The sequence below is a fragment of the Primulina tabacum genome, chromosome 9 (assembly GCF_025594145.1).
Source record: "Primulina tabacum isolate GXHZ01 chromosome 9, ASM2559414v2, whole genome shotgun sequence".
Taxonomy (NCBI): Eukaryota; Viridiplantae; Streptophyta; class Magnoliopsida; order Lamiales; family Gesneriaceae; genus Primulina; species Primulina tabacum.
In genome coordinates, this window is record NC_134558.1 from 6,737,158 (window position 1) to 6,747,937 (window position 10,780).

The 10,780-nt window shown below is 42.2% G+C and overlaps 2 protein-coding genes across 2 annotated transcripts; one reads left to right on the top strand and one right to left on the bottom strand.

Moving 5' to 3' along the window:
* Positions 1-1,302: 1,302 nt before the first annotated feature.
* On the bottom strand, positions 1,303-2,138 carry LOC142556482 (EPIDERMAL PATTERNING FACTOR-like protein 4). Its single transcript, XM_075667938.1, has 2 exons — positions 1,886-2,138; positions 1,303-1,781 (listed from the first exon to the last, which is right to left on the bottom strand). Exons 1-2 carry the CDS (start codon positions 2,007-2,009, stop codon positions 1,558-1,560), a joined length of 348 nt encoding a protein of 115 aa, XP_075524053.1. The 5' UTR covers positions 2,010-2,138; the 3' UTR covers positions 1,303-1,557.
* Positions 2,139-3,533: 1,395 nt separating this feature from the next.
* LOC142556889 (uncharacterized) lies at positions 3,534-4,457 on the top strand. Its single transcript, XM_075668385.1, has one exon. It carries the CDS (start codon positions 3,534-3,536, stop codon positions 4,455-4,457), a length of 924 nt encoding a protein of 307 aa, XP_075524500.1.
* The last annotated feature ends 6,323 nt before the right edge of the window (positions 4,458-10,780 follow it).

Consider the following 10,780-nt stretch of genomic DNA (forward strand, 5'->3'; position numbering starts at 1 on the left):
TCATGTGAAAATGTGGTACTAAAAAAGTAACCAGGGACTGAACACAAAAAAAATCGACGGCTGGGAACTGAAGGCCAATTTCTCGTATATATAATAAGAGAGGAAATAGTTATTACTTATATAATATTATTTTCTATATATATATATATATACACTATTCAAAAACAAAAATAAATCTATATATTAAAAAAATTATCAAACTGTTAAATGACCATTTATTAAATTTAAGTGTGTGTCTAACTTTAAATTCTTTGAAAAATTACATTGCCATAATATACATGTTAATTAATTACTTGTTTTGACATCAAAATTATTCAATCGACTTAATTTTAGCCACTGTGTATGATATAAACCACTATATTAGTATGACATACAAAATTTTAAAACCAAAACTAAACAAAAGATGATCCAATTAAGTTGAATCTAATCCAGCGCACCAAACTATACATACATAAATTTACGTGTTTAAGAAATAAAAATAGACAAAACATTATAATTTCATATGAAATTTCAAGATTTTTTTTTAAAAAAATAATAGCAATGACCAACGTCGAGTAGATGCATGGTCCTTTATCTAGCTAGTTTAAGCTATTTAGAATCACTAGACATACCACAATAATTAAATAAAATTCGAAGAATAACTTAAATACAAGTATTAATTTCTTGGCAAAACATATATGAGCCGATCTCACATGTCGTATTTTGTGATACGGAATTTTTATTTGGATCATCCATGAAAAAATATTACTTTTTATAATAAGAGTATTACTTTTTATTGTGAATATCGATATGATTGACTCGTCTCACATATAAAAATTCGTGTCTCACAAGGTACCTGCTCTGTTTTCTTTTAGGCATACAACAATAATTAAATTAAATACGAAGAATAACTTAAATACAAGTATTACTTTCTTTCAGTCCCACATCACATGCATTAATGCATCCCATAAAGCCCACCACCAAAAGAGGGAAATAACCAGTAAACATTGAAACTAAAATAATGAAATTAATATATCAATCATTTTTTATCATTATTTATTTTATTTTTTCAATATTTTATCAATCAAATTTTTAAAAGACAGTTAGAGATGGAAAAATTACATTCCCAAAATTCTTATCTATCTCCCCAACACTTCAAACATAGGGAAAAAACAAGAAAAATATGGGTATTTTTTTTAAGATTATCAAGAAGATAGAACTAATATCTACGCAAATTTATAATTAAAAAAATCAGAGAATAGCAAAAATCAACAAATAATTAATAAATAAAAACCAAAATAGTTAGGAAAAAATCTTTTCCAAACCTCGAAAAGTTTCTTATCGAAGTACCCTACTATACAACACTGTGTTTGTGCAATACAATTATACCATGTGACAAGAAGTCATTGCCAAACAGTACAAATACAATTGATTTGAAAAGCCGAGACAGAACCAAAAATTTAATCGAGAGTACAAAAAAAATCAAAACTCACATGTTTTTTTTTTCGAATAATAATTACATGTTCGTCCCCTCAAGTCCTCTGGATTTAACTGATTGATCGTAGTTGATTTTTTTCCTCAAGGCATGAAAAGTTTGTTGCCACACTTGCATCTCCAAGCTTCTGGATAATACTCCAATGGCATACTAAAGCCTGGCTGAATCGGAACATGAACCGGTATACATGGCATACACCTCCAACACTTGGATCTGCAAGACGGCGGAGATGATCCCGGTCCGCCGAGCCTCCGCCGTGACAAGATTTCCTCCCCCGCGTCCTCTTTGAATTTTCTTGATTCAACACCTACATTGCAAAAAGAGAGTATTGGGCATCAGTCACATGGCTAGTGAATAGGATAATATTAGTACTTTGATGCTTAAGTTTATGGTAATTTCGAATGCACTTACTTAATTTAGCAGATGGGTTGGAGCCGAGAACTGAGACGGAGGAGAGTAGAAGAAATGCTACGGTGGCAAGATAGAGTGAGAGTTGCCGCCGGCAGCGGCGGCGTGGGTGGTGCAATAAGTCCATTGGTGGTGGTGTAAAAAATAGTGAAGCAAGATATGTGGGATTCAGTGTTTATAAGTAAAAAAATTATATGTATGAATTGGAATTTAGTATAGAAAAGTGTGGAGTGAAAAAGGGTCGAGAAAAAGAAGAATGTTAGGAATGAGAGAATGGGAAAAAAATTGATTGCAAGTTATAGCTAATATTGACGATAGTGTTGCGTGCAAGCGTGCGAGTCAGTCCAAGTCAAAGGGGCGTCCTAATTTACAGAAGAAAAATAGATATGTATATATAATATATTTAATTTATTTGTATAGGGTGAAAATTATGGGGATATTTTTACACTACCTTGACTCGAATAAGCTACATGTTCAAAATAAAAATTACCTCTTTATGATTCCAAATCTTGACCATAACTTTTCATTTATTAAAATAACATAAATTCGAAATTATCCCTACTACGTGACCTGCATCCGCTAGTTTTCATTTGTTTCCGCAAGTCATTTGATATCCCCATAAGAGCCTGGATCGTGGATTACCCAGGAATCTAAATAGATAGTCCAATTAGATTCAATATGCAGATTACTTTCTTCGTCAACCGGGCATGGGATAACCCGAGATATTTTCTACCAGGGCAGTCGGGAGCCGGGCTCTCATATAAGCTCTCGGGAACTTTTTACCGGGGATGCCTCGATAAGCGCACCACACTCGAGTGTATCGATATGAGCTATCTTATCTGTCAGAAAAACATGAATTTGGCGTGTTAGAGAAGTTATCAGAAATAGGGTATGGACAGCCACCTTACCATACTTAGCAGGTGGGCACTGAAAACAAAGTAATAATGAGATTTTCTCCTATAAATAGCAGGTACACTTCTCATTTACAGATTCTGAAACAGTGAATACTTGAGCACTTTCTCGTATATTCACACATATACAAGCCATTTCACCTTTAATTTCTTCTTCACCTGCTGACTTAAGAGTCGGAGTGGATACGTCGGACACTCCTCCAGCGCTCTTTCACGAGTTCATCTCATTCTGTCCAGGTCATGGTAAAAGCCCAAAGTCATAGAGATATATTTTTCTCACAAGATATATCATTTCCTTACTCATTTTCTTTAAACACTATATCAACTTCCGGTGGATCTCCTCGATTCCATCTACCCGATTCACCCGGATGACATCATTGTCGCCGTATGTGGAAAATTGAGTCTAAGACGTTGACATGGATCCTACCAGAAGAACAAATCAAGATACTTCCCAAGCTCCTGGAGACGATGCGCTTGTCTCTGGACAAGGTGTTCTTCCACCAACAGGACCTCCACACGTTATCACTTTATCCCCCGAGGAGTTGGCTCAGATTATATTTGAAGCAGTGGAAAAAGCCATAGCCCGGAGAGATGCTTCTCATCAAGCTACAAATGCAGAAGGAGAGCAGGAGAGAGAGCAGGAGGCAGGAGAGGAGGAACCAAGGATGGAAGAAAGAGAATCGAGTGCTGGGTCCAAGTCCCTGACTGTGGTAGAAGAGTTGCAATAGTTGAGACAGAAGATGAGGGTGTTGGAGGGACAGATGGAGGGTAGAAGTCATTCCCGGGTAGTCATTAGGGGATGCTCGTTTTCTGAAGCTATTGTCCGGGAACCTCTTCCCGGGAACTTTAAGCCTGCCAAAGTTAAAGATTATGATGGCAATGCAGACCTCGAGGAACATCTGGCCAGGTTCGAGAATATGGCCATGTTGCACTGTTATGCTAACAGAATTAAGTGCAAAGTGTTTTTGACAACTCTGGTTGACTTGGCGCAGAGGTGGTTTGAGGGATTGGCTCATCATAGTATCCATTCTTTTGAGGACTTTCAGAAGGTGTTTTTACACCATTTTTGTAGTAGTAAGAAATACAAAAAGACTACATTTAGTCTTTTTATGGTTAAACAAATCCTGGAGGAGAGTTTGAAGGCTTATATTCGAAGATTTAACAGAGTGGCCTTAGATGTCCCTTCTTGTGCCTCCGAGAATAAGACAACTGCATTCACCCAGGGGCTGACGGAGGGTGAATTTTTCAGATCACTAACGAAGAAGACACCTGGGGACTTTGAAGATTTGCTGGCCCGGGTAGAAAAGTATATAAATATGGAGGAGGCCCAGAAGCAGAATAGGGAGTCGGTAAGGAGAGAGAGAGGAGACCGAGTATCTAAGCCCGAGGATAGGGGGCCGAGAATGAGTAACCCGGGACATTTTTCTCATCATGTGTCCTTGAAAATTATTCGGGACCGAGAGGTCCAAGAGTGTAGCAGGGACTTGCCTCCATCTCAACAATATACTAGGCCTGAGAAGAAGGGGTTTTGCACCCTTCACAAAGTGTGTTATCACAACACAGAGGACTACAAAACGATCAAAATAGATTATGTCTCGCCCTCTGTCCAGAGACATAATCAACCCAGCAAGAGGCCGAGGTTGCCACCTTGGGCAGCTCAGTAGCCCGGCCCTAGTGCTAGGAAAGATTCAAGAAATGCCCCGAGGGGGAGGACAGATGCAGAGCCCGAGAGGAAGAAGGCTTCGCCCCCTAGCATGGGGGTAATTAAAATGATATATTGAGGCTCCACCGACGGTGATTCTAATCGGACTCGTAATTCGAGAAGCAGAAGGGATTGTATGGAGGTGGAAGGGGTAAGGAGAAGTGAGGTAGTGATTAGTTTTGGCCCAAAAGATTTGAAGGGTGTCAATATTCTCCAAAATGATGCCCTGGTAATTCAAGTCAGGGTAGTAAATTATGATATTATGAGGGTCTTTGTGGACTTAGGAAGTCCTGTAAATGTTATTTTCAAGGAGGCCCTTGTACAAATGAATTTGCAGGGATATCATTTGGAAGCAGTGAACACAAAGCTTTTTGGCTTTGTTGGCCATGATGTCTATCCAGAAAGGGAGATTCTATTGCCCTTATCTTTGGGCACCGGAGAGCTGAAGAAGACGGTGATGACCACTTTCATGGTGGTGGATGCCCAGTTTTCATATAATATCATCTTGGGGCGATCGCCCATAAATGAGCTAAGGGCCGTAGCATCCACCTACCACCAAAAGATTAAGTTCCCAATGGGAAGCCAGGTAGGTGAAGTCCGGGGAGATCAGTCTTCTTCTCAGAAGTGTTATGTAGAAGCAGTCAGGGTGGATCAGAAGAGAGCAAGGGAGGAGGGGAAGAAAGTTCAGAGTTGTGGGGAGATGAAGAGGGTAGTGGAGAAGGGAGAATTGCACTTTGTAGCAAAAGAGGAGCAGGAGGTGGTGGAGATTGGGCCAAGAAAAGAAATCCGGGTGGCCCAGGACCTTTACTTATCCCCCCGGGTTAGTTTGATAAATTGTTTAAAAAATAATTTTAATGTTTTTGCCTGTTCCCAGCAGGAGTTGATAGGGATCTCACCCCTGATAGCGGAGCATCACTTGAACATCCTCCCGGGATCTCAACATGTGAAGCAAAAGAAGAGTCATTTTGGTCTTGAGAAGAACAAAGTGATTGATGTACATGTTAGAGATTTGTTGAAATCCATCCACATTCGGGAAGTACAATTTCCTACCTGGCTCTCGAATGTGGTGTTGGTGCCAAAATCTACCGAGAAGTGGAGGATGTGTGTGGACTTCAGGGATCTCAATAAAGCTTGTCCCAAAGGCCATTATCTACTGCATAGAATTGACCAGTTGATAGATTCCACCTCTGGATGTGAGTTGCTTAGTTTCATGGATGCTTACCAGGGGTATCATCAAATTCCCCTGGCCAAAGAGGATCAAGACAAGGCCAGCTTCATTATCTCGGAAGGCACATTCTGCTATGTTGTAATGCCTTTTTGTTTAAAGAACGCATGGGCCACCTATCAGCGTCTCATGAACAAAGTCTTTGAGAAGCAGTTGGGCAGAAATGTAAAAGTGTATGTGAATGATATCTTGGATAAGTCCAGGGAGGTCTTTGATTTCATCTTCGATTTGGAGGAGGCTTTTTCCACTCTTATGCGATATGAAATTAAGCGCTTAACCCGGCTAAATGTATCTTTGGCGTGAAGAGTGGTAAATTTTTGAGATTTATGGTTACTGATCGGGGGATGATGTAAACCAAGAAAAAGTCAAGGATATACTGAATATACCATCTCCTCGATCTGTCCGAGAAGTTCAAAAACTGACCGGGAGAATTGCTTCTCTTTCCCGGTTCATATCCCGATCAACACATCGAAGTTATCCATTTTTCTAGGTCTTGTGGGAGGCACAGCAGTTCACATGGGATGAGAAATGTGAACAAGCCTTCCGGGATCTGAAGAACCATATAGCAGAGCTTCCCGTCTTAGTGAAGCCAGAGCCCGGGGAGAAATTATTTATTTATCTATCCACTACAGAGTATGCTGTCAGCTCAGTACTGATAAAAGAAAAAAGCTCTGATCAGAGTCCTGTATATTATGTCAGCCATGCTCTAAGTGGCCTCGAGCTCCGCTACAGTGAGGTGGAGAAGATAGCCCTCGCTCTTGTTATGACTGCCCGGAAACTGCGACCTTATTTTCTGTCGCATTAAATTATTGTGCTAACTAATAGTCCTCTCGGGATGATTATGACTCATTCAGAAGTTTTCGAGAGAATTATTAAATGGACAGTCGAGTTAGGGAGAGTATGATATTGAGTATAAGCCCCGGGTTGCAATCAAAGTGCATGCCTTGTCAGATTTCTTATTAGAGATGGTTCAGCCTGCTGAAGAAGAGGTCTGGAGGGTATTTATGGATGGGGCGTCTAGCCTTTCGGGATGTGGTGTAGGAGTTGTGATAATAGCTCCCCCGGTAGAAAAGATTAAAATGGCACTGAGAATTGACTCCCGGGTGACTAACAATGAGGCAGAGTACGAGGCTGTTCTCGCCGGTATCTGGGCTGCCCAGGAAATTGGAGCTTCTCGGATTATTTTATACTCTGATTCACAGCTGATCACTCAGCAAATAAAGGGCATTTATGAAGCTAAGGATGAAAAGATGCTTAAATATCTCAAGCTAATTCAAGCCTAGGCAGAAGTTTTTTGGATTGGAGTATTGAACAGATACCCCGGGACGAGAATGGGGAAGCAGATGCTCTGGTAAAGATGGCCGCCTCTTTATCAGAGGTCAGTACCTGAGACGTATTGCATGTTTTCCGGCTAATCCTCTCCACTGAAGAAGAGACATTGCCAGCACCAGATGACTCGTGGATGACACCCATGATAAAAGTCACTGTAAACAATGAATTGCCTGAAGATAAATCTCAATCTCAAAAGATCAGGAGACAAGCTCCCAGGTTTATTCTCTTAAACAATATCTTGTGCAGGAGATCATTTCAGGGACCTCTACTAAAGCGCTTATCTATGAGAGAGGTGGATTATGTCCTCCGGGAGGTTCACGAAGGGTTTTGCGGAGAGCATCTCGGAGGAATAGTATTGTCCCGGAAAGCAATGCTTGCTGGATTTTGGTGGCCTACTATTAGCCAAGACTCTATCCGAGTGGTCCGGGCTTGTGAGGGTTGTAAACATCATTCAAATTTTCAATACAACCCGGCAACCTTCATGAAGCCTATCTGGGCATCTTTCCCCTTTGATCAATGGGACATGGACATTGTTTGTCCCTTTCTAGTTTGCCGGGCTCAGAAGAAATTTCTGTTGGTGGCTGTTGATTACTTTTCTAAATGGGTAGAAGCCGAGCCCCTGGCAAAGATTACTGAGCAGGAAGTTTTGAAATTTCTGGGAAGAATATTCTTTGCTGATTTTGAGTTCCCAGGAGACTAATCTCGGACAATGGGAGGCAATTCCAGGGAAAGGAGATCATAGCTTGGTGCTAAGAAATGAAAATCACTCAGTCTTTCACTTTTGTTGCTTATCCTCAAGCCAATGGTCAAACAGAGGTTGTTAACAGAATTATTGTGCAAGCCTTGAAAACAAGGCTATAGGGCACAGGAAAAGACTGGGTGGAGAAATTGCCTAGTGTTCTCTGGGTATACAGAACTACTCCCCAAGGCGCTTACTCAAAAGACTCCTTTTAATCTGGTGTATGGTTCTGAAGCAGTTTTTTTGGTTGAAATTGGACAATCTTCTGCCCGGGTAGAATCTTACCCTGATAATAATGATCAAAGTCGGGCAGTAGAGTTGGATTTGGTAGAAGAAAAGAGAGGACATGCTCTGATTCGAATGGAAGCTTACCGAGGCCGAGTTATGAAATCATATAACAAGCGAGTCTGAATTCGAGACTTTCAAGTAGGAGATCTGGTCATGAAGAAAGCTAATACAGCTGGAAGCTCGGTGGGAAGGGCCTTTTAATATAACCCGAAAGGTTAGCTCGGGAGCTTTTTATTTAGAAGATGCTCAAGGACGCTCTCTGAAAAGACCCTTGAATGTATTTCATTTAAATAAGTATTTTGCTTGAATGATGTAATTATTTGTTTGAAGATATAATGAAAGTAATGTTCTTCTCATGAAAATGCATGAATGTGAATTATCTAAACCAGGGAGGTACAAAGTCCCGGTTACTTAAAAAGCCCAGGGCTCCACACCCTGACTCGGGACACTACACCTCGACCATTCCCAAAGTCTCGAGACATGATCCTCGGCCAAGGCTCCGTACCTTGGTTATTAACAAGCCCAGGGCTCTACACCCTGATCGGGGCACCACACCTCGACCATTCCCAAGTCCCGGGACATGATCCCCGGCCCAAGGTTCCGTACCTTGGTTATTAACAAGCCCAGGGCTCTACACCCTGGCTCGGGGCATCACACCTCGACCATTCACAAGTTTCGGGACATGATCCCCAGCCCAAAGCTCTGTACCTTGGTTATTAATAAGCCTAGGGCTCTACACCCTGGCTCAGGGCACCATACCTCGACCATTCCCAAGTCCTGGGCATGATCCCCGGCCCAGGGTTCCGCACTTTGGTTATTGAAATTATCTGAGGGCATGTGCCCTAACTTAGAGGGTCTACACCTAGAGTATTTATTAAATACGAGGATTTTCATTCAGGCTCAAGGTTCAACATCCTGATTACTTATTTGGAGTGATCGGTTGATTTACAACACTTAGAAATTTTTGTGATTTCTTAATCACAAGCCGTGATTGAGATTATTTCTAAAGTCGGGTATATGAAAATCATTAAAGAATAAATGGAAACATGGCATATGATGACAAAATGATTAACATTTCATTAATAAAAGCCCGGAGGCTAGAGATTACAAGGAAAAGAAGAAAAAAAATTACAATCCTATTCTATGTCTATTGGGCCTGACCCCAGCTGCTCTTCCTCTATTTTATCCCCCTTCTCCTCTTCGCCATCCTTGGGAAGGGATGCTATGGCTCGGCCGAAGTCCGAGAAGTTTTCCCTATCCTCAAGGATAAGCCCGACCTCTTCAAATTGCTCCCGGCATCATTCAAAGCCGGTCTTGAAGAGAGGATATGCCCGGTCTGCGACGGCCGCCTTGAATTCAAAAGATAGGAGGAAGGAGGCCTGCCATTTATCTTTGTTATGCTCAGCCAAGGCCAGGGCGTTTTTCGCTTTCCTCGGCCTGGAATTGCTGTACCTCTACCTGTTCGGATAGAGAAATATTCCTCGACTCCAAGGCAGATACAGTACCTTGCAGAGCTTCCTCCCGGACAAAACCCTCATTAATGTCATCTCTGGCCTTGTCCAGAGTGACGCGGAGATCTGCCATTCTTCCTTTGTGGGCTGATTGAGCCCGGGAAAGCTCCCCTCGCAATTGCTCCTGAAGCTCTTGGAAGGACCGGGCTCTGTCATTGGCAGTGGTGGCCGCCGCCGCCGCCGCCGCCACGTCTTCAAAAGCTGAGACTAGCAGTTGAACACTCTATACACAAGAGGTTAGTTCAAAAAAGGAGAAGGAGGAAAGAGAAGATCGAAGAACTTACGGATAAAATACGATTGGACCCCTAGAAGAGTTTGGGGGTGGGAAGGAAGCTTTTCAAATGCGCCTCCTCAATTGGAAGAAGCATATGATTTAACAATAGGAGTCCAGTTGGAGTGGCTCCCTTTGTCAAGATGTTGGCCCGGGAAGGCAGGCTAGGATGCAGAGGCTCTTGGAGTGGCCGGCTTTGGAGGGGAGGGTTGGATTGTGTTGCTTAGGAGGTTGCGCCCTGGTTTTTCCCTTGGGTATTCTCAATCAGCACCAGTTCCGAGCTTTTGGTAGCCTTTCTTTTCCTCTGGACGAGGGGAACATGATGTTCATCTTCCTCCAGAGAGCCAGTCACCTCCCGATCTTGACGACTTTCGACCTGGGCCATTTCCTTCAGCGGGCCGCCTTCTCCTCGGCATTTTTCTCAGCAGCAACTCTCCGGGCTGCCAGCTTCTGCTCTTTAGCTGCCTTCTCAGCCGCCCACACCTTGGCAAAGACCTCCTGCATCTCTGTAGTATCTATACAAAAAAAGAAGGAAAGATGGTCAGGATGATTATAAAATAATAAGACAAGAAATCAGAAAGAAGATAAGGAAGAGAGAGTTACCGGATTGAGCGCCCGAGCCAGCGACTTCATCTATTACTCGGTCGATCGGGTCCTCTACCCAGGTACTCAACCCGTAGCTTATTAATTCTTCTTAGAGATGAGAGTGGAGGAGGAAAATTTTTGACCCTCCACAAATTCTTGGCTTCGGGTGTAAGGCTCTTCAAATTTGTAAGGACGAGGAAGAGAGGGTTGTGAAGGAAGAGAAAGGAGAAACCCGGTAAAGCAAGGGAGGGGAGCCAGGAGTTGTATATAAAAGTAGAGTTCTTTCCATCCCTTCTGAGAAGAAGGGATATCATCAAGGAACCGGGAGTTTTGC